At 39.5% G+C, this 23,754-nt stretch overlaps 1 protein-coding gene and 1 long non-coding RNA gene across 3 annotated transcripts in view; one reads left to right on the top strand and one right to left on the bottom strand.

Moving 5' to 3' along the window:
- Positions 1-14,651, top strand: part of NRP1 (neuropilin 1) — a 139,752-nt gene extending 125,101 nt beyond the window's left edge. The window contains exons 14-18 of one of the 2 annotated variants that reach the window (XM_075212050.1): positions 4,875-5,012; positions 6,444-6,721; positions 7,759-7,855; positions 8,838-8,894; positions 9,816-14,651. In XM_075212050.1, coding sequence (XP_075068151.1) covers positions 4,875-5,012; positions 6,444-6,721; positions 7,759-7,855; positions 8,838-8,894; positions 9,816-10,105 — 860 coding nt within the window. In that variant the 3' untranslated portion in view covers positions 10,106-14,651. The remainder of the gene's footprint in view (positions 1-4,874; positions 5,013-6,443; positions 6,722-7,758; positions 7,856-8,837; positions 8,895-9,815) is intronic. The other variant, XM_075212051.1, reaches the window with a different exon arrangement.
- LOC142158252 (uncharacterized) lies at positions 2,268-21,437 on the bottom strand. Its single transcript, XR_012692741.1, has 3 exons — positions 21,350-21,437; positions 6,464-6,598; positions 2,268-3,698 (listed from the first exon to the last, which is right to left on the bottom strand). It is a non-coding gene; the product is annotated as an uncharacterized LOC142158252 (long non-coding RNA).
- Between the last annotated feature and the right edge of the window lie 2,317 nt (positions 21,438-23,754).

The following is a 23,754-nucleotide window of genomic DNA, read 5'->3' as shown; positions in this document are numbered from 1 at the left end:
CATAGGGGTACTTTTTATGCTGCATGTAAAATGCATTGTACAAGTACTCCAGGAGCTTGGCCATAGACAGCAATAACTTTTAAACACCGGGTGTCACGCAAGACACCTAAATGCTGGAGTGTATATTTAAACATTGCCCGCAGCATTTGTGGAAAGTGTAAAAAACTTTTCATGTCAAATACTGTTGCTTTGGAATCCGCCTCTTTATGGCAGACACTGTCCCAGTGTGCTATAAGCACTCCGTTAAAGAAAGTCGCATTCAAAGCACAGTGATTTTTCAGTAGCAATTAAAGCGCTTGTAAAGAGTGACATGATCTGACAAAGAGCTAGCATTTAGCACCTGATTGACACCACCCGTGGGCCTGCTCTGAATGTGCTCTATATTTATAAAGACAAAACAGATTTGTTTGCTTTTTATGGTCCTGGAAACACCAATGAAATGCTATTGATAGCACGGTCTTGTAAAGTTTCTCTAATGCTGATATAGAGGAGAGACAATGTCTGGATTCACGGTTTTATAACTTTCTTTATTCCTCTTGCCTTTCGCTTCTCTTTAATTTACTAATTTAATTTCCAGTTCTTTTTATTACTTTAGCCATAGTCACACATCACTCAGGCCTGCAACAACTGGAGATCAGAGTGGTACTTCCGCTCTTGGCTGTCCCTGTTACTCAGCGCTCTCACTCATTCATGGTGGGTGACTGGCTGGACTATGTGACTGACACTGGGGTCTTGTATGAGTACCAGGGACTATATGTCCATGCTTCAGGCCAATGTCTGCACTCATCAGTCTTCCTGCTTGTTTTCAAGGGAAGGCAGATAATGGCAGGATGAAGTGATGATCTTGAAGACATTTAAGTCCGGGGCAGAAGGCTTGTCTTAGACTCATAGCAGCTCTATCAATTACCCGCGAGGGTCGCTAGCAGCCTTGCATGTTTCCAGGTGATGTGTAGGGAATGGTCTTGTTTGATGTTATCATAACAGTAAGTGCCGTAATTTGTGTAGAAACATAACATACAGGGCTGCTACGGAACCTCGTGGCTAATTGAATAAGATGTTTACTCTCCCTTTGTGTCTTTTAGCTCTGTAAGTGCCTTTTTGGCAATTTATTCTTGTCTGAGAGCACTGTATTGTTGTCCCTTACCCCTCATAGCCAATCTAGGCAGGCGCGGGCTGGCAGATTTCAGCCCGGGGGGGGGGGGGGCGCACAAGCGGCCGCATCACATGACACACGATGCGGCCGCGCGTGTCATGTGATGCGGCCGCCTGTGCGCTGACGCGGCCGCATCCTGTGACATCCCGCATCCCTGTTAGGGCCGGCCTTCCCGTGGCATCCCGCATCCCTGTTAGGGCCGGCCTTCCCGTGGCATCCCGCATCCCTGTTAGGGCCGGCCTTCCCGTGGCATCCCGCATCCCTGTTAGGGCCGGCCTTCCCGTGGCATCCCGCATCCCTGTTAGGGCCGGCCTTCCCGTGGCATCCCGCATCCCTGTTAGGGCCGGCCTTCCCATGGCTTCCGGCCGGCCCCAACAGCGGTGAGACTGAGCGGCCCGGGGGACCGATGCCCCCCCCCAGTCCGCCCCTGAATCTAGGACATATCATTTATAGAATATCTACTCTCTTTCTCTGAGCATTTGCTCCTTAGAACCCATAATTCTACCTTTTAGTTTTCCATTTTATTTGATATTTTTACATATATATCAATTCAGCTTCTCTGCTCTGATTCCTTATTGGGCACTGCCTCTTCTCTGACAGCCCAGCTGAACATACAGCCCCTTCTTCACCCACTCGGGCCAGTTCCTTGGTTAACTTATTTCCACCTTGACTGAGTTCTTCTGTGAACGTGGACTCTCTAGAAAACATAATTCCAAAATCCAAGTGGAACAGAGCTGCTGTCACCACGGCAACCACAGCCTTGCTGCAAATCATTCCTTCTGTCTGAAAGCAGAAACCATTAACCATCCCTATTATTCATATACCGGTTTCATTCATCTTTTCAGGGCTATTAAATAGTGCGGTATAAGAAGGAAACCTATTTGATTTTCCCTGTGAGCTCCTCAGTGATAATAACTCTGGCACAGTCACAAGCTGCCACTAGATATACTCACTTCACAACCACCTGATCTCTGTCACACGACAGGGAGCGCTGGAAACTATGATTTTCTAGGAATGGAAACTATCATAGGGCTAAACATAGGAACTGATGTTACTGCACCATCTGTATCAGCCTTCAGAAAGACATTTTGTTAAAAATCATATAAGAGCCAGATTAATCTTCCACAGCTTTTACTGGCAATTTTAAGAAATGTCGCAGACAGTTACCAACATTTACTGGCATACTATTAATTGAATATGAACATGTATTAAAAATGAAATTGTCATCCATTTAGAAATAAGGGATTAACAGTACTGACGCCTAATCTACTGATAGTGAATTCATGGGGTAATGAGTTCAATTCCGACCTGAGTACTAGCTGTGGTTGTATGTTCTCCCCGTGTTTGCGCGGGTTTCTTCCGGGTGACCAGTTTTCTCCCAGAATCCACAAACATACTGAAAGGTTAAGTGGCTGCTGACGAAATAGACCCTAGTCTGTGTGTGTGTGTGTGTGTGTGTGTGGGGGGGGGGGGGGTTGGTAGGGAATTTAGATTGTAAGCTCCAATGGGTCAAGTACTACATATTCTCTATACAGCAATGGGTAATATGATTTGCGTTATATAAATTAATAGTAATATGTGCAGTTTAATAGTGTCAGTAAGATTGTAATGATTAATTTATTTTAATGACATCATAATCAATTTATATAGCGCCACTAATTCCGCAGCGCTGTACAAAGAGCTCACTCACATCAGTCCCTACCCCATTGGAGCTTACAGTCTAAATTCCCTAACATACACAGACACAGACCGAGAGAGACTAAGGTCAATTTTGATAGCAACCAATTAACCTACCAGTATGTTTTTGGAGTGTGGGAGGAAACCAGAGCACCCGGAGGAAACCCACGCAAACAGGGAGAACATACAAACTCCACACAGATAAGGCCATGGTCGGGAATCGAACTCATGTATGACTTATGTACTTACTGTAAGTAAATTTGTTTGGCATTCATGAGTACCAAGGACCTATAGTACATATGGGACTGACTCTGTAAAGAAATACCACACTTTGTGTATGACTCTGGACATCTAAGAGTGTTGTGCATTAATGTACTGATATGTATGGTGTGTGTTTTCTTAGTCAGCATAAACAGAACAATACTCAGAGGAAACATACTTCACACATCTAACCCTCTGGGCGCCAGAGGTGTTAAACAACGTTAAAGGCGTCTTCTCTGTAGAACTGACTTTGTTTGGCAGCAGATGGAAGAAGCAGGAGAGAATGTGAATTCTGTTTTGGAGGATGCAGCTTTTACAGTAAAGAAAAGTCATCAAGGCAATTGAAAAAAAAAATAAACCAGTCAGGGAAGAAGGATGTCTGCTTTCTAAGACCTTATATGACTTTGTTGTGAACAACTACGACATTCCTGGAAGAATATTTTTTGTTCTTCCAGGTGGGTGTTTCCTTCCTTGGGCATAAACTAGCAGCCAGGGAGTTGAGAGGATGTCGGGGACATGATGTTTGCAGCAGGCGGTAGTAGTCGAAAACATAAACAAGATTAGCTTTATCTGTCTCGCACATCCTTCCATTCATCTTTCTAAACCTCTAGGAAAAGAAAGAAAAAGCAATTACATTGTGTAAGGCTGTTGGGAAGCTTGGAATAAAAAGCACACCGGTTTATAGGATCTCATAATGTCATCTAGTCCAGCTCCCTCATTGTACACAAGAAGCTTGGTCTCAAGTCTGTTTTTGCATTGTGCCTTAGTAAATTGTGAAACGTTTGTTAACAGTGACATCTAGTGGTTGTTTGCATGAAACACACAAGCATGTGCTCCCCAGCCACATGGTGATGATAATGAGAATTAGTCTATCAGTACACTCAGAAGCCAGAGCCGTAACTTAGAATTCTAGCGCCTGGGGCGAGAAAGACAAATGCCGCCCCCTTAGCCCTCAATTTTAACCAAATTAACCTAAAATATTCCTAAATTGCGCCCCCCTTCAGCATTGCACCCTGGGTGGTCGCCCCCTGTCGCACAGCCCTAGTTACGGCCCTGCTCAGAACCGATAATGTCACTGATGCACAAAGTGACATCTCTGTTTTCCAGTGAACTGATTGGATACATTATGATGAATATTGTTTCAGCCTAAACAAGTAGGGTATATTTTGGTTGAATGATAAAATAAAATTAGTGAAGCTATATAAATATCTGATGATAATGAAAAGCAACAAAAAGTTGTACCAGTATAACAGTATAATCTTCAGATAGAATAATAACTATTAACAATTCAAATTAAGATTTTGTTGCTTATGCATCAACCTTATCAAGTGTGTTTCCTTTGCATATAACGGGCCTGAGTCTTTAAGGAGAGCGAAGCATAAAAAAAGGAGTAACTTTGCACCTTTTCAAAACCATGTTGCATTGGAGGGAGAGGTACATTTAAAATGTGGGGACAGATTTATAGCTGTGATAGGGCATGTCCTACTTCAACTTTAAATTTCAGTGTAATAATAAAAGTATCAAGGATTTGTGTGTTACATTAAAAAACAGCCAGTATTTAACTTATGTGCAAAATAATAAACTCATTTTCACCCCTTGCATTGTAACATGATGTGTCCAGGAGAAGATTTACTACTTTTTTTTTTTTGCTTTGCTCTCCTTAATGACTCATGCCCAATATGTGCAATTTTAACTGTCTAGCTACTTCTCACAACAAAGTGACAATTTACCAGCAATATTGCGACTGTTTCTCAATAACACTGCATTTCCCATGTTTATACAGACCCTCCACAGAGTGATCTTGATTGTACATTTGGATGGGGCTCACACAAAACAATCTGTCAGTGGGAACACGATAACACCCCAGGTCTGAAGTGGATAGTTTTGAACAGCAAAACCGGCCCAGTGCAGGATCACACTGGTAAGTTTGCCATTGTCAAATGCTGTTTAATTGTTAGGTAGAAAATTCTAGTATTAGCACAAATGGTTTTCACTACCTGCCACAACACTGCCATCTAGTGGGAGTAAATATACTGCAAATGTCCCTTTCATTCACTACTTTGAGAGTTAACAAGCGCATTATGTCACACACATGCCTTCTTGTGCCTTGAGGGACATGTTAACTATAGATGGAGCAAACGATGACTGTAGCAAATGGAACGGGGCAGCCGTTCTCCTGCTACTTCAGCGGTAACGCTGTCCTAAGCCACAGCCATGCAGGCCAAGGTAAATTTATATCAATTTACTCCTGGACACCATTGTTTGTATTCTCTCTCCCTACTGTTTGATGGGCACTGTGCAGAAAATTAACATTGTGTTTGATGAATTGAACTGCTAATGAAACATGATCTAATGTAGTTGAACGGCCAAGTTTTCTTCACTTTGGACAGTAAGCCATACACTTCCCTGCAGCTAAGCATTAAATAGACTGATTATCTGTTCCGTAGAGCTGATCAAGTGTAAAATAGCATAGTCATTTAAGCAAAGCATTAAAGCTCCACTATAATCTAGGGCACATGATTTATGTGTTATATATTTTTTTTAATAAACATCTTCTAATTTTTTATAACCAAGTGCAATATATCCTTTATCTGTAATGTATTAGTGGCTGCATATAAGAAAACCATGCTGGTTACAACATTTTAAAGAAAGTAGCTCGCAGGTCACCAAACGTCACAGTACTTCTTTGGTGCAAAAATACCGATCTCCAATGGACGCTTAAATGTATAATTTAGACAGAAGCCAGCAGGTAGACAAGATATTTCATACGGGTGGCTTTAAATCACGTTTATAGCAGCTGTAACACATATTTATTCACTTAAAGTGTACCTCCACTCTCAAAGTATTTTACCTAAAGAAAATTATTATGATGTTTACTACAACTTATTGGAATAACTCCTGATGTTTTAAATATGAGTTTTGCCTGTAATCACCTGTTAAAATCCCAGAAACACTCTGGTACTACAATTTGAAATATATATTGTGAATAGCTGGCCATCCTTAATAATGCATGTAACCATGGAAACAGGGCAGTAGACAACCTATTTGTCAAATTGCAGCAACAGATGTTTCATTCAGGTGAATTCAGGCAGATGTCCTGTTTCACCGATTTCAAGTATCGGGAGTCATTCCTGTAAGTTGTAGTACTCACCGTAAAGATTAATATAATAATATAATAATAACAATTATAATGTCACTATTTGTCTTGTGTAGAGTCCCATGCAATTGAATTGTTTACGGTAGTTTGCATAAGGCAGGATAGGGCACCATGCCAGATGCCTCCTTAAACAATAAAATGACCAAGCATAACTGTCAGTATGTTCATAACAATATAATGGATCTGTCTTCTCAGGAGACGGCAATTTCATTTACTCTGAAGCTGATGAAAGACACCGAGGTAAAGTTGCCCGCTTGTTAAGTCCCATGGTGGCCTCCTCGAAATCTGCTCAGTGCATGACGTTCTGGTACCACATGTCTGGGCCCCATGTTGGCTCTTTGAGCATCAAACTGGAGTATGAAAAACAAGAAGGATTTGATCAGCTGCTGTGGATTGCTAGTGACAGCGAATATCATGATGACCACTGGCGAAAAGCCCAAGTTCTACTGCATAAGTCGATTAAACGATATCGGGTATGGTCAAATTCCATCTGTGTTATTTAGGTCACTCCCCACTGAGCTTCAGTAGTAGTGATCACTGCTGCTAAAATAGTTATTGTGGAAGAGTATCTAGGAACCTTCTCTCTCTCTCTCTCTCTGTATGTATATATATATATATATATATATATATATATATATATATATATATATATATATTTGAATCCTATAGGGACAAGTGAAGATGGAATGGAATTTTCTTTGTCTGAGTTACAGAAGTTTTTATAAGCTCTACAAGAGTCTATCTTACAATAGTGTTAAGATAGTATTAGCTACTCTACACTTAGTACTTCCCAGGGACAGGCTGGGCTGGGGGGCATCTGCCCCCCGGGCTGGTCCCATAGTGGGCTACCTTGGGCTGGGTCACTGGGCCACCTGCATTTTTTTCCCTTTAAAATGTTCCTAGTAAGCTGCCGAGTTGAGTCTCAACCCCCCTACCGCCCCCGGGCGAAAATTTGCCAGCCCTCCCCTGGTACCTCCTGTCCTGTTGAATGAAAAAAAAAGTCATTTGAGTTCTAAAACGACATGGTAACACAAAGATAAACTAATTAGAGATCTTTCACAAGAAAGACCAGGCCTATAGCATTAGCCATGGTGCACCAGTAATAAACTATGCTACATCTGCACATACATATTAGTGACCTTTTATAGGCAGCAACATTTGATTAATTGTTTATCCTTCTGAGTCCTAATTCTCAAATCGGGGATTAGTAATAGTCTTCTGAAGACCTGAGCATTTGTTACCAAGATATTTTATGATTGAGAAATATTCATATATTCAATAGTAGTTTTGAGTTTGAAAGTTGTTTACTCTTAGATTGCCAGAGCAGTGCAGTCACTGTATACATAAACCACAAGCCATTTAAATGTTCCACTTATACTGCAATTTATACTGTGTGTTCATATGTATTTTATAAGTGTCACATTTTTGATGGATAAGATGACAGCTGTAATGTGTGTGTGATATTTGTAGTGTTTAATATATTTATTTCACCATCTATTTTCGCACACAGGTGGTTGTTGAGGGCACAATAGGCAAAGGAAGTTCTGGAGGGATTGCTGTGGACGATATTATCATTGCCAATAACATTGCTCCTGAACATTGCAAAGGTATGTGGGGAAAACCACTATACATTAGTGCACAGCTTGACCTGGATTCTGTGAGAGTCCGTAGCCATTAACCATGTCTATGCACAGTATCTTTCAGTCATATGGGGGGGTGGGTAATTGATGCACCCCACATGACCTGTACTCCGGGAGATCTCGGAGTACAGGTCATGTGACAAGAGTAGGAGGGGGCGTGACGACGTTGTTGCGTCACTATAGCTCCGCCCCTACTATAAAATACAGAAATTCAAGGTATTGATTAGCGGGGGCGGGGTGTAATGACATAATTAAGCCCTGCCCCTGCTATTCAGTGCCGTGAATTTCGGCATTGTATAGGATCCGGGAGGTTTGTCTACTCCCCAAAATTCAGGAGCCTCCGTGAAATTCTGGGAGAGTAGGCAAGTATGTCCTAAATTGGTCAGTTATTTGTTTTCACATATTTTAAAGTTTGCTAATAACCATTAAAACCTACAATCTAATCTTTTTTTATTTTTTAAACTATATACAAATAGAAAAATTACTACAATACAAAAATATAATAAAAACTATAATGTTAATAAAGTATAAAAAAAAAGGACAATACACGATAAAGTATAGGCAGGTAATATTTCAGTTTAGCCATACTCCTCGTCTTCAGCATATATATACGTGGGAGGTATTATAATTTGTTTGTTTTTTATTTTTATTTTTAAAAGCTTTGGATTTCACACTTGTGGATACGATGGCTGTGATGACTTTATATTTAATAAGGAACAGCTTGACGTGCAGACTGCACTGACATTTACACAGTGAAAACAGTTTATAATAAATTGAAATCTGTCTGCAATTAAATAACTGTATGTCTTTAGTCACATCAGCCTGTAGGCAAAGCCATACAAATTATTTACTTTTTACAAAACAAAACTCTATCTAAACTGAATTCAGATTTTAGAGCCTCTAAGGTGTCTTTGCAATAATGTTAATAATGTTATTTGCACTTACTTAGGTCCTGAATCATCAGAATCTGGACCAGGCACCGAGGATCATATAAATAATAAACCAGGTAATTCTATTTTCTGAGATACAACACTGTAATGTTACACAACTGTTACATTTCATTGTAATGCTGGCCACATACACTGCAATATCAGCAGTTGTATTGAGCTTATGGGCCGCATAGGCAAACTGAGGGGGGTTTCCAAGTGCCTGGAAACTCCCCATCCAAGCCTGGGGCACTGTATAATTCAAGTGGCTGAACCCTGCTCCCGCTTCACACGGCTCTGCTTGAAAAGGGAGAGCTGCGTGCACCTAACAGTAGTGCACGCAGCATTGCCCATGTATATTATGAGGATAGGAAGAGTTGGAGAGCAGCCAAGCACTGTCTAAAATTATAGCCACGCCCCCATGCATGCTGGCCATGCCCACTGGCGGCGTGGTGAGGAAACCCCCCTCTACAAATTCTGTGTTTGCCCCTGGGCCGATATGGCAAGGAGTGGGGTCTAAAACTGGGCAAGATGCCTGATAATGATCCCATGGAAAGGATAGTTCTCTGGCATTTTGGTTGCTTTTGGCCCATGGTTGCCATAATCTTCAACCACACTAAGCAGTCCGGTAGATGCTGGAAGTAAACCAGTCCCTTGTCCAATTCGTACAGCGGCAGGATCGGTCTGTGTGTGGCCACCGTTCAAGTTTTAAAAGCTTGAAAGAACTAAGAATATTACAGACATGGCTGTGATAGTGATTTTGAATCTCTTACTAGACTTCTCTCTCTTACTAGACTTCCATCTGTGAAACTATTGTAATAACCTGCCTTTAACTTTGGATTACCAAAAACTTTTTGATGTCATTACTTTATGGGTTGTTGTGAATGTTAGCAATAATTACACAGTATAGACATGTATACAGACACTTAAAAGGACCAGCTAGAAAAAAATCATAAATGAGGAAATTACTGTATTCTTAAAATGGTCATTTTTTGTTTCAGGGATCACGCCTAATTATTCTGGTGATGAGAAATCTGACGAGAGTATCTCCAAGAAGCCAGGCAGTGTGCTTAAGACTCTGGACCCCATTCTGATCACCATCATTGCAATGAGTGCCCTGGGAGTGTTACTGGGGGCAATATGTGGAGTGGTCTTGTACTGTGCCTGTTGGCACAATGGCATGTCAGAAAGAAACTTATCTGCCCTAGAAAATTACAATTTCGAACTTGTGGACGGTGTCAAGTTGAAAAAGGACAAACTAAACACACAGAATTCCTATTCAGATGCATGAGGCAGCAGAAGGAAAATAATGTTGCAGACACATTCGGTGGAAAGACTAAAGTCAATTTTGGTGGACTAATGATCTTTTACTGTTTAGGCTAAAAAGTGCGTTGGTTGACGTGAAGCCAAACTTCTCTCAGGAGTTTCAGTGACTATACCTGAAAACTATGAACGTATATACAATCTGAATCATGTACAGCTGGCTTTTTTTTTGTTCATTATTATTTTATTTTTTTTAATAATCAGATGCTGGTGTTGAGACCAATTATGATGGATTTTATGGTTTTGTAAACTCTGTTTCGTTGTGTTCCGTTCCGTTCTCCTGCTGTGGATATTTCTTGGTTGTGCACAGAATCCAAAATGCTGTCACAAAATTACACCGAGTGGGGCTCTTTATAAGGACGCATAGCACTGTGTGCCCCCCCCCACCAATTCATAAGACTCGCAGCACCAATCTTGTCATGGTTGTGCATACTTGTTTGTGCTGTAACAAAGGCTTAGGAAGTCCTAAATGTGCCACCATAATGTTTTTTGACTTTTTTAAAGCAAAGCTATCCATTATTGTTGTGTTTCAGTGTTGTTCTGAAGCATAGTGCTTAAAAAAAACGTCTATACAGTACATGCACCGTCATCTAATGCAATTGGCAATAGAGGGTATGACCTACCCTTAAGGAAATGTTGTTGGCACTGGCAAGTGGATGTCCTCTCAAGTGCCTTTTTTGTGTTTGTGTTAGTTTTGACTGTGTTCTCACTGATTATCCTTTTTATTTTGGTCCTAGGCCCTTGTCTCTAACTGTCTCTACTACAGTGGCCAAAAAAGTTTTTCTTGTGGCCTCTTTAAAGGCAAGGGCTTTGGTTGAACCATGAAGTCGACTGAAAAGCTTTTATTTGTGAATATTTTTTATTTTTTTTCGTTATTGTTTAAATCTAATCCATGACTTTACTGTAAAAAGCTGCAATATCCCATTTCTTTCTCTCCTCTGTAGAATGTATTTAACAATTTATACTCAACTCTGAGTAGACGATGTAAAGTTTTTGCCGTGAACTCGTTGGCAAAATGCAGCTCTGTTGCTGACACAAGTAAGACCGAGATCGTCCTTTTGTTTAAGTCAAATAAGGGAAATTTCTTACATTAACCCTACAAAGTCTAACTTTGGCTTTCTGTCAGGATGTCAGAAGCATTGGTATCATTTTTCCGAAAAAGGCAAAACATTATTAGGGATTATTTAATATAATGGCGCGTATAGCAATGTTGTGCTGTATCCCATAGCAGCCAATTAGGTGACACCTTTTAACACTGTGGTGCAGTCATATTAATGAAAGCTGACGTGTGATTGGTTGTTATGGGTTACAGTACATCAGTGCTCGTTGCACCATGTTATTAAACAAGCGTCACAAATTGAACAGTGGATATGTTGATCTTTATCAGTTAAAAAGTACTGAAATATCTTGTGCATCGCCCACTGTACTTCAATTAATAAATACATATGATCAACTTAGAATCACCTCATAATAAAATGAATCAAGCAAAGGCAGAAAGGGCTGTGACAAATATTACATGTGAACTGTCATAGAAAAGATAAATATGTCATGAATAGTTTAGAGATGATCATTTACATCATTTAACTTTTTTTAAATATACCAAAATTGAACCAATAGTCATGATAATTGATCATTGGACTAGAAATCCGTGGTATCACACAGAATGCAACTTATGAATTCACTATGAACCGATGTCATTGCTTTGTGTCTTTGTGATGTCATTGGTTCCTGTGAATTGATAGGCTGCATTCTCTAGAATATTGGCTCAGCTCCTAAAATGGTTGCCTCCATTATGTGTGGGTAACAAATATGCTTTAAACATATTTAAGCATTTAAAAGTTCTGTAACATGATTTTTCCCCATTTGTTCTTTACTGACTTCACGTAGTTAGACTAATGATTGGTGGTTGCTTTGGAAACACTTTATTTTATAGGTCCTGAGTTTTCTCAGGAGAGTGTGCAGTATCATGTCACCTGATTGGCTATGCACTTTACCCAATAATATCAGGCCTTATCAATCATGCTCTGAGATGAGACCTTGTAAGGTATTAAAATGTACATGTTGCCTATACGCAGTAGAGGTAGCCATTTTGTGCGGTGAACTAACAGTCAGTAGAATACAGTCTGTCAATTCAGTAGAAACTTAGGCTGGACAGTCCTGATTCTAGAGAACTGTCCTGCCATGGACAGCCAGGACTGTTGTGCTGACTCCTTGAATGTTTACAGCAACCTAGGTAGGGAGACATGGCATGTTCCAAATGTGATGTGGTAACACCCTCAATTTAGGGTGACCATGCCCCCCTTTAAGAGGTGTCTGACCACATACTGTCCTGAATACCAATATTCCAGTGTTGGGAGGTATGTAACTTCCCTGAGGCTCAAGGCACTGAGTGTCAATAGTTGTTTGTGATTTGATAGGCTGGATATTTGTTCAGCACACAAAATGGCTGCCTCCACTCTGTCTAGTTGTCATGTACATTTAAAAAAAAAATAATAAAAAAAAACATTATTTCCCACTATTTATCACATGTTGACACTTTCATGGCAGTTTCCTTTTGGTGAAAGCTGTAAATATATAATTTTTATTGAATTTTGATGATCAGTAGTATTTTAGGTTTACCTTATTCCCAGTAATAGCTACATAATTCCTTATTTATTTATTACTTTTTTATATGTTAAAGAACGTACTCCCTCCTTCCCTCAGAAAATGTTCATATTCTGCTCCTGGAGAGTAGAGAATTGAGACAACTGATTTTTAAATCATGGCCGCAAAATAAACTTGCAGCCAATTTTTCCTGGGTACTGATAGGATTACCAATATATACAGGTCTACATTACTTATATGCGTTTGATGTAATAACAAAATTGACCATTATAACAAGGTCACAGCAGAAATGTCAGTATTTGCTGTAATATACCGTACCTCCATCTTGTCACATCTCTAAAGCCAAGGTGTTATCCATCCCGTTTCATCAGATATGTCACTGTCCATCCTGTCCAAATGTTTAATTAATAAGACTTTAACCTCAAAAATCCACTCTGCCTAACTTTGCCTGGTACAGAGGGTCGCATACGATTGGCAGTTTAATGCTATCCCTCTATACAGGCTATGAACAAATAAGGAATTGTGACTGCCTCCCCTTTGCCTCCTCTCTGCTATATATTTGGGCTACAGATATGGCCACACCCTCAATGTCCTCAGACCATGTTCCCAACATACTTCCCTACTTTCCCGGAATGTCAGGTATACTCCCAAATTTCTGGGACTTCCCCCTGACTCTCAGGAGAGCCCCTTTTTTCTAGTGGAGTAGGCGGAGACAGGGCATGCTGATGCGATTCGCTGTGAATCTCGATATCATGGCCCCACCCCCTCACTGCACGATGACGTGAATTACAGGAAGGTTTATGGAAGAAACAATGATTATTGAACAGTTACAATAACAACATTGCTATGTTTGCAGATATTGGGTTTCCTCGGGATAGATGCTTCTTTGTAGAAGCTAAATAAAGTGGTTTAATACAAAATATAATTACACATTAATGTCTTAACATTTACATTGGACATATGCAAGGAGAAACCTAAAAATAGGCTCAGTGTGCCTGGAAATACCTTATTATGTACTTTAGTGACTAAACCCATAGCCCAGAAATAGTTTGCAACACTAAACATGGAGAGGAAATAACAGTCACACATTTAATAAATTTAGATTGATCTTGTTAATAAATGAAATAAAAGTTCATGATTAATTTAGAGGATATTGCATTACTGCTCTCTCCTAGCACCTTGTAAATGGCGCCCACTTACTGTTATATACTAATTAATTTTAATTAAACTTTTGGGCAGTGTAATCAACCTTTTTTTTCGCACACGGTGAAAAAGAAACTGTTGTCCATGAATATTTCAGCTCCCGTCATATCCGCACGAACACCGGAAAAATGATACTGAATCTTTAGAACCGAGAGAAAGGAATCTTGCACTGAAATCTATATTTAAAATTATATGTTGATAATGTTATTAACCCTTTTGCAGCCAAAGAGGGCAGTGAACATTTTGCACAGCAGCCTGTTGCCGCTCTCTCTTGCTGGGACGAAGGGTTCGTTTGTAAAGGCAGTGTTAAAGAAAATTGCTCATTTATATTTGTTTTCAATTGTTTCATAATTTTTAAAAAATGTAAAATAACATATTTTCTTTCTTTGTCGAAAACTATTAGGAAAAAACTTTTCTGTAGTAAAATGATTTCATTTTACTAGTATATTATTGCTTCATGTTTTGTATCATCATGAAACTTTTGTGCAAATTTTTTTACAGAAATTTTTATTTTATATGACAATATGACACTTGTAAACTGTTGTTTTGGAATGAACTGCGAAGCCTTAACTTTGAATGACATTTGTATTCTTGGATATTGAATTGCATAATATCACATAAAATAGAACTGTAATTTAAATCACAAACGATGACTACTACATTCCAAAGATACAGTTGAAATAAACATTTTCATAAAATATTTAAAACTTTGTCGCTATTTATAAATTCCAGAAAATCATATCTCCAGATCCAGAAGTCAACTAGGGAAGAATTTCTGATTAGGCACATAAAGACTTTATAGACTGTAGACATCTACTGTACGAGGGGATACTAGCGCCACTTATTTAACCACTAGCCCTTTTATTTTGAATTGAACTGATGTTGGCGCAGAACTGAGGACCAAGGTTTACATACTCATGGCGTACAATCGTGTAGAGGCTTAAAATTCTATTACATTTCATTGGCAACTACTTCAAAACTTCAGGCCTTCACCAATGTTACACTGTTGGATAAAAGAGCCTTAACCTTACCCAATGAAAGGGTTCTTTACAGTAAGAGCAGGGGCCATGGAATGTACTCCCACAAGAACAAGCAAACACTGTGGCAAGATTGAAGAAAACATTGTATATGTTCCTCACGAAGCAATGGTAGCAACAATATATATATATATATATATATATCATACTTACCAACTTTCTGAAGTTGGGAGCCTGCTGGGGGAGGTGGCCGTGATGGGGGGTGGGGCTCCAAAATTCACAGTATTTTGGACCCGTCCCCGTGACGTTATGACGCAAACACATCATTTTACAGCAGGGGGCGGGGCCAAACACAGCGATTCCCTGTGAATCGCAGCATTTTGGACCTAATTCTGCCCACTTCACTAGGAAGATTGCGGGAGATTGCACATTCCTCACGCGAAATGCGGGAGTCTACCAGACATTCCGGGAGAGTTGGCAAGTATGATATATATATATATATACATACATATATATATAGATATATATACATATATATACAGTGAAGATATTACTAATTTTGTAAATTACTACTACTGCTTGAAATGACTAATTTATAGTTTATTATTCACATATGACTGCAAAGCCCCATTTTCAGCAGCCAATAGTGTCCTACTTCTGGGTTAAAAATGGCCAAAACAAAACATCAGATTGCAGAGACACTGAAGGTTTCATACAAAGGTGTGTAATACTGTCCTGAGAGAGAAGGGCCATCCTGATCCAACCAGGACAGAAAAAGAAGCGCAAGTCCCAGATGTATAACTGCACAAGAGGAGAAGTACATTAGAGACTGCAGAATGAGAAACAGACACCTTAAAGGACCTGAGTTGGTGGCTTCCTTAAATAGTACACACCACATTGTAGTATCATCTGCAACAGTAATAAGACGACTCTGGGATAGTAGTCTTACAGGCAGCGTTGCAAGGGAAAACGTTAAATGGGAGATACATATGCCCAGGTTTCTGTCATCTCTGTTTTAAAACCAGGGGGAGAATATGTATGTTTGTAAAGCAATCTTCTAAACAAAGCGCTTCAGTAAGAACTAGTGTAATGGTCCCCGGGGTTATGAATGGAGAGAAAAGGGCGGGCTCCATATATATATATTTTTTATTTTTTTTTATTTTTTTAAAAGTAAATGGTTTCACTTTTTCACATTGCTACAGGGCACACAGTCTATTAAATCCAGGCTTACTTGTATATCTCCACAGTGGATTGGTGTGCCCGGTGCCAATTTTTAAATCTACACATAGCTTTTTTTCTTGATATCAAAAGTCCAGATTATGGTGACTGTAACTATGGATCCCATATGCATCTGACACCAGTTGTTCCCAAACTGGTTTTGGTCTTCCTTTTGTAGGCAAAACATTTACAGCAAGTTTAAAGGCATAAACAGAAGGGAAAATGGTGGAGGCAGAAATAGCTTAATGGAGAAATTCATAATAAGAAATGTATAGAGTAAAATAAATATATAATTAAATCTATATAGGTAGTTTATGGGGGCAATACATTAACTGGTACTAAGGTAATGTTACCTTTCTCAGACTAGAATATCTGAGAAATAAGTTATACTGAAAACAGCTGCAAACATACGAGGGTTAATCACGTGAGTAAAATAATAAAACCCTACTGATAAGAGGGAGCATGAAAACAATCACATGTCCGGCATTCATGAAAAGGTACAGTCACGGCCAAAAATATTGGCACTTTTTTTTCGAATAGCTCACAATTTCCTCTAAACATAATTTTAAACTAACAACATTATTTGTTCTCCACAATTCTTTATCTGTTAATATTGCAGAACCTTTGTTTTTGACTCTGAATTTGATAGTCTATAGTCTTCAAAACCATAAAATGAAAACAAAAATGGTATTGACAAAATTATTGAATTATTGACTAAACTTAAAATTTAATAGCATAGACTTTGATCATATTAACTGCAATCAATTGCTTTCTCTAGCCATGGATGAGCTTCCTGCAGAGCGGCCAGGAAGAATTTTGGGCCCTGGTGCTGCAACTTCTTGTGGCCCCTCCATAGATGCAGAAGGGGGAGTGGCCACATCATGCTGGCAGCCAGTCCTGTATGTTAGTAGTATAATATACTTTATATCATCAGTCCTCTATGTTAGTAGAATAATATATTGTATAAAGCTGGCCCAGTATGTTAGTAATATAACATGCAGTCCATAACATTAATATACTCTATACAGACAATCAGTGTTATTAATATACTGTAAATATGCAGATTCCTGTAGGTTATGAGTACACTGCAGCTTCTGGCTCTCTAACTATTACTACAACTACTACAACTCCCAGCATGCCATGGGGCACTCAGAAGTTACTTAAGCCTGATAAATGTAAATCTTGACAGTGCATCGTTACCTGAGTAGAAAGGCTGCCAGAGGTAACAGGAACAATGCAGCCAGTCTACTCCAATGCTCTCACCTCATGTCTCCAGTTCCCTCTGCACGCTTAGCCAAAAACCACAGCTGCTCCAGCACACTTCCTGGGTATCAAGGCAACCAAGACATTCTCCTAACCTGATGCTGACTGGACCAAATGTACCCGACCCAAAAAAGCAAATGCCAAGATTGTCCAGCTGGAAGATCCATGACCTTTGATGGAGGCCATGTTTTCTGACACTGGATTCAACAGTACGCTCCAAAATGGTCTGGTAATCTCCAGATTACATGATGCCATGCACATGTTCAAGACACTCAGGGGTATATTTACTAAACTGCGGGTTTGAAAAAGTGGAGATGTTGCCTATAGCAACCAATCAGAATCTAGCTTTCAATTATTTATTACATTCTACAAAATGACAGCTAGAAACAGATTGGTTGCTATAGGCAACATCTCCACTTTTTCAAACCCGCAGTTTAGCAAATATACCCCCCAGTGTCAGATACAGCACAGCAACCCCAAAAACATTACTGAACCTCCTCCAAGGTGCTCTTTTCTTTGGAAGTTTTGTTTTGATTTCTGTAAACATATCTCTAACTCGTCTGTCCAGAGGACATTCTCCCAGAAGGAACTTGGCCTGTTCTGGTGAGTTTTGCCAAACTCCAGTCAGACTTTCCTATGTCTCTCTCTTTCAGTAGTGGGACGCTCCTGGGCTTCCCACCATCTAACCCCATGTCATTGAGTTGCCCATTGACGGTGCCAGTTGACACTGTCGTTCCTTGTGTCTGAAGGTCAATTTGAATCTGTTTGGCACTTGATTACTGTACTTTCTCCACTATTCAAACAATCCTTCACTGCAAGCTTTGATCAAGTTTCCTCTTGAGACCACATCCAGGGAGGTTGGCTACGGTGCCATTGGCATTATACTTCCTAATAAAATTACTTATGGTGGAAACAGGAACATCAAGGTGTCTTGACATTGATTTATAGCCTTGAGAATGTCCATGCTTGGTTACAATCTTCTGTCTGACCTTCTCAGACAATTCTCTGGCTTTCTTTATTTTCTTCAGGTTAGAGTGCACACAGGGACACAAAACAGGAGAATGAGACCTTTGCTGTATTGAACAGGTGAGTTCAGTTCCAAAGTGAAGGAGAATCACCTGCATGAAATCTAATTATTTCTAACTACTTCTAAAAGTGCTAATCCTTTTGTATGGTCCATTTAAGAATAGACCATACATTTATGTATAAATTAAGCTTTTTTTTCTGTGTTTTATTCTACTGCAAACCAAAGAAATACAAATGTGGATACCAAAATATGTTTTTAATTTTCTGGAAGAAATTGTGTTTTATTAGAAAAAAAATAAATCAGTTTTTTTTGCATAGCAGAGCAGCTCTTTTGTACTTCATAAATGGTCTCCAATTTGACTTCAGTGATCTGTGCCTTAGGTGAGGTTTAGTTCTTGGTGATGACCAGTGAAACAAAAGTTTGAGAATCTTTACACAACAATGTTTATGACCTTCTACGGCTGTTCTCCCCAAGCAGTAATGCTATAGAGATGTTACTCAAAAAGCGCAGTTGTGTCTGGGATTTGGACCATGAAATAATACAATACAGCAGTAACATCAAACTACTCTCAAATGTCCTCCTAACAAAAATTGAAAGAGTAGAGGGGAAAAACAACTGCCAATAAATTATCTCTCGTTATTGAAGTGAAGCGAGTCTCTACTGGAATGAAAAAGTTAAAAACAATTAAAACCTGTTTCTGAATTTTATGTACCATGTATGCACAGTATCTACGCTATGTTTAAAATATCTGTTTTATGTAAAATGTCAGTTTATCTGATTAACAGTTATTTCTGCGCGGTGTCATGTTCTGTGCTCCTGAACATCTCATAAGACTGTTTAGTTATTAATTAGTTTCCATAATGTTATATAGCATAATTGCTGTTATTATTAAAATAAATGAACAGGATGCAGAAGAAGACAACTATATAAGTACCACATAATTAGAGACATATTTCAATGTACAAACCACTTTTAAACTGAATTTTAATGGTCCATACTTATGTTTTCTATGAGAATTTCATTTTCGTATGGTTGAAAAGAAGCGTAAACACAAACTATAATTCAATAAAACAATAAGGAGTGATTTAGCTATATTGGGGGCAGGTATTACTTAGTATCCTTAGATTGTACGCTCCTTTGAGCAGGGTCATCTCTCCTCCTGTTTTCACCACTTTTAACTCTGCTCTCCAGCTACCTTGCCCTCCTCCTCTAGGACCTTCTTCTCCCCGTTCCCTCTTGCTCCCTCCTCTCCACTCTGGGGGTTTCCCTGCCATCCGTGCCCTCTTGGGCTCTGCCGTATGCAGGACATTCCCCTCTCCCCTCCCCCGCCCCTCTAGCTGTGCTTTGAGCTCACTGAGTTACTGTGCGTTTTGTTTTCTGCATCGTGCTGTCTCACCTTTGTATTGTAATTTTGTTTGTCCCTGTACGGCGCTACGGATACCTAGTGGCGCCCTATAAATAAAAATTAATAATAATAATAATAATAATAATAATATCCATGGGTATGGAGTAGAAACAGTTCAACTTCCAATCAGGAATTGGGCCCAAAACATGTAACAAAAATGTTTCAAAAGGGGCGGAAGATTGCATCCCTGTGCCCCATAGCTAAAACTGACTGGAGGCCCAATGATGGCACTATAGCCTCCCGGGCCCTCTACTCTGCTCTCAAAAGAGTGGGGCCCTCTTATGAGTATTGCCGGTCCCCCTTCCACTTCCGCACCTCCTGCCCTACCAAAATTTATGCCAATGGTTTCAAAGGTGACACAATCTGGTTCCCTCATTAGACATGGTATATTTTTGGCCCCTATAAACTAGTTCTGACATATAGGAGATCAATTATGAAGGGCAAAATTCCTGAGGTGCAACCCAGAATCCTCTTTGGTGGCACTGTGTGCTTACATTTCCACCATGCATTGGTTTTAGAGCACAAGATGCTGTTAATTACGGAGAAGCAAAAGTTTGCACTGCCTCACAGGAAGTTGGACTGAGCGAGGTGAAAAAGGAATTGTATCTATATAACGTGTATTTGTAATCAATTTGTTTTGTTTGTTTTTTAAAGAAATGTATTTATGTTTTCAAATACAATACAAAAAGCAAAAAACAATTACCAGAGTCTAGAATTGTAGTAATTCTGCAAAACAGGTCAGTCGATTAATAAACCAGATGAACATAACTATTTAAAATAATACAGAAATGAAAACATTGAGTACTTTCAATTTGTTAACCTTAAAATCAATACTCTATATGTAAATGGCCTTTCACACATATCAAACCTCCCAACATTCATTCAGGTAAAATCAGGACAAAATAAACTCAGCCTCAGAACAAGTAACTCACACCCCATTTCACCAAAAGCCACTCCCTGATCCCCATAAATCAGCCGTTTTCTGATTAAACATCGTCCAACTTCATGTAAGACCCGCCCCTTTTTGGGACCTTTTGAGCTGCTTATTGTTTTCAAATAACATAACTATCCTAAACTCCTTCTCTGTATCTTAAGGCTGGGTATTTTGAAGTACATTGTGTAAGATGGGTGTATGCACTTTTATGTGTGTTGCATAACTTTGGCCTGTGAAACATTGCTCAGAATTCCTGTGTTGGAGTATTCTGTATTATGCAGTCGCATATTAAAAAAAATCTCTTATAAGAGAACTTCTTTCTCCAAATCAGTTATTTATATGACAGCTGCGATTCCTTGTATGGAGTTGGCATTTTGCCCAGGGAGATTATGAAGCGAGATTAAGTAATGGATAGGGCACATTTTTAGGGGTGTTTCTTAGTGTGCAGCAGGGTGCACAGTCATTTGCACTCTACTCCTGCAACCACTGTAGGAGGGAATGAGTGTCTGTCACTGGCTACTGAAAAAGAGCTTCACTGCTTGCAGCTGGTACACAATGCAGCACCCAGGATGTTAACTAACCTGACATGTTCCTGCTACATAACGCCTGTTCTCCGTTCCCTTACTGGCTGCTGGTAACATGGTGAATCTGTTTCAAGATTGGCTTATTGACATTCAAAGCACAACATACCCAGATCCTACTCTGAGATCAGAGTATGGGAACTTCCCCGGCTATAAATATAACTGCACATCTGCTAAGAGCTCATTGGTTGTGGAGCTCTTAACCAAGCTAGTAGTGCGGAAGTTTACAAGGGTTTTTTATTTTGCCAAGACTAGATTGCTTGCAGAAAAAAACATTGCCAACCTTCTGAATTAGATGAATAAATAAAGAGGGTCAATCGGGGTTGTGCGAAGGTGTTTCTATTTATAGTAAATATATTTTTTTAATAATCTGTGTGTTTATTTACATTATTCCCTGGTGCACTACAGGTCCCAGTGGGTCATGGTAGTAGGGCATGCTGGCACTTGTAGTGCCTGAATATACTAGGGCTTATAGTACTAGAAGTGCCAGCATGCCCAGCCAATTAATGGTTGCATGGGCATATTTGAACCTGTAGTGCACCAAAGACAAAATGCTAATTTTACTCTTTTTTTTACTTATTACATTGCACCCACCACACCAGGGGTGCGGGAAGAGCCTTAGTGCTATCAGCACGGGGCTGGTTTGTCCTGAGGGGGCAATCCCCTGTACAACCGTAATCTTGTGTTGTATATTACAATCATGTTACTATATTTTTTATTTAATATTCAATAGCAATCTATCAATCATGTTTCACTATGTGGGGTGATTATATTCTGTGTCTTACATACATGCTGGTACCAATTTTGCAATTTTCAAATATTTTATTCTGATATCTGTATGTGTATATATTACTTGCTCAAATTACCTTAATAAATCATGTCATTTCACTTTAAATGTGCACATTGTCATTGTAGTTGCTATATAGCCATTCCTTCTTTTTCTTTTCTTTTGCCATTTTAATGATTTAAACAAATTTTTCCTTTTTACACGTGGATGAATTACTCAGCTGCCTAAACTGGGCCTATAGACCAGTTCCTTGCTGAATACAGGCTTGGAATACTCACGTATCTCATATTATGCCCACATCCAGAAAAGTAATTTAATTTAAATGAGCCTCAGGGGGTACAGAGAGGGCATTTACACGGGCATTCCTGTGCTATTTTGTCTAATGAGAAGCTGTTAAATGGGAAAGAATATTCAGTGGCATGGTTCTATACCAATGTAATAAAAACAACTAAATGTATACATGTAACAAAGAAAGTCCCAATATCCCCTTCCTTTTTGTGGCTTATTTAAGATATAAATGAGCAATATTTTAGGAGAAGAAAAGGAAAAGCCAGAGTTAATGAAGGCAGGTAGATGAGTAGACACATTTGCACATAATTAAATGGTTTGTTTGGTTCTAGTAAAGATGAAATGTAGATCTGCCTGCACACATGGGGCCTCATTCAAGTCCAAACACAACTAGCACGTAAGTTGCGTTTTAAAAAAGAGCACTGAACATGAGAGAATATCCACCCGTATTCAAATCCAAACGGATCTCAAGATACGATTCCATTTGAATCTGGGTGTAAGTACGCTCTGCCTAAACGTTACTTTCCATATGTAGACAGACAGAACAGACTGCAGAATACACACAAATGGTATATAAAATATAAGGTCACATCAGAATGCATAAAAAAATAATTATATTCTAAAATGTACTGTATATATTGTATATGTACTCTATACATAACGTGCTTTTATCGTCTGTTACTTGCATACACACGTACTGCTATAGCTAGGGCCAGGCATGTGTGTAGATTTTAATACAAAGACAGGTCAGCCATTGGTCGGCACTTACACCTGTCCAATTGAAACGGGTGAAACCAAGCGTACTCACGAGAAACACAGGAGTAGAATCTGCCACATCTGCGTTGGCGCGCCCTCAGTACTCCCCTTCTGTGCATGGCCTACGTTAGTTATCCCTTCCCTCCTGTGTTCCGCTTCTCAAGTCCAAAGTATCATTTGCAGTCGGGCGTTAATTGTATGCAATTGTGTTAGGTCCGTTTCCAGGGTGCGCACAGCTATTTCACACAAGATACGCTACACAAATGCACATATGTCCGAACATGAATCAGGCTCATGGAGATTAATAGTACCCATGGTGGTAAGGTACTACATACTCCCAGGGTGGTGATTTGGGGTTGCCCTATATTGTACAGGTGTGGTGAATCCTGCCTGCACTTGTTGGCACTAAGCCATACTTGCCAACTCTCCCAGAATGCCTGTGAGACTCCTGAATTCCGTGTAGGTCTCCCGAACTCCCGGGAGAGCTGACACTTCTCCCGCATCTGCCCACTTCCTAGTGAGGTGGGCAAATTTGAAGCCTCCATGATGGGATTCACAGGGAATCGCATCATTT

The sequence above is a fragment of the Mixophyes fleayi genome, chromosome 5, assembly GCF_038048845.1.
Source record: "Mixophyes fleayi isolate aMixFle1 chromosome 5, aMixFle1.hap1, whole genome shotgun sequence".
In the NCBI taxonomy this organism is placed as follows: Eukaryota; Metazoa; Chordata; class Amphibia; order Anura; family Limnodynastidae; genus Mixophyes; species Mixophyes fleayi.
Note: the sequence above shows the minus strand (reverse complement) of the source record. Positions and strands in the feature narration are given on the sequence as shown.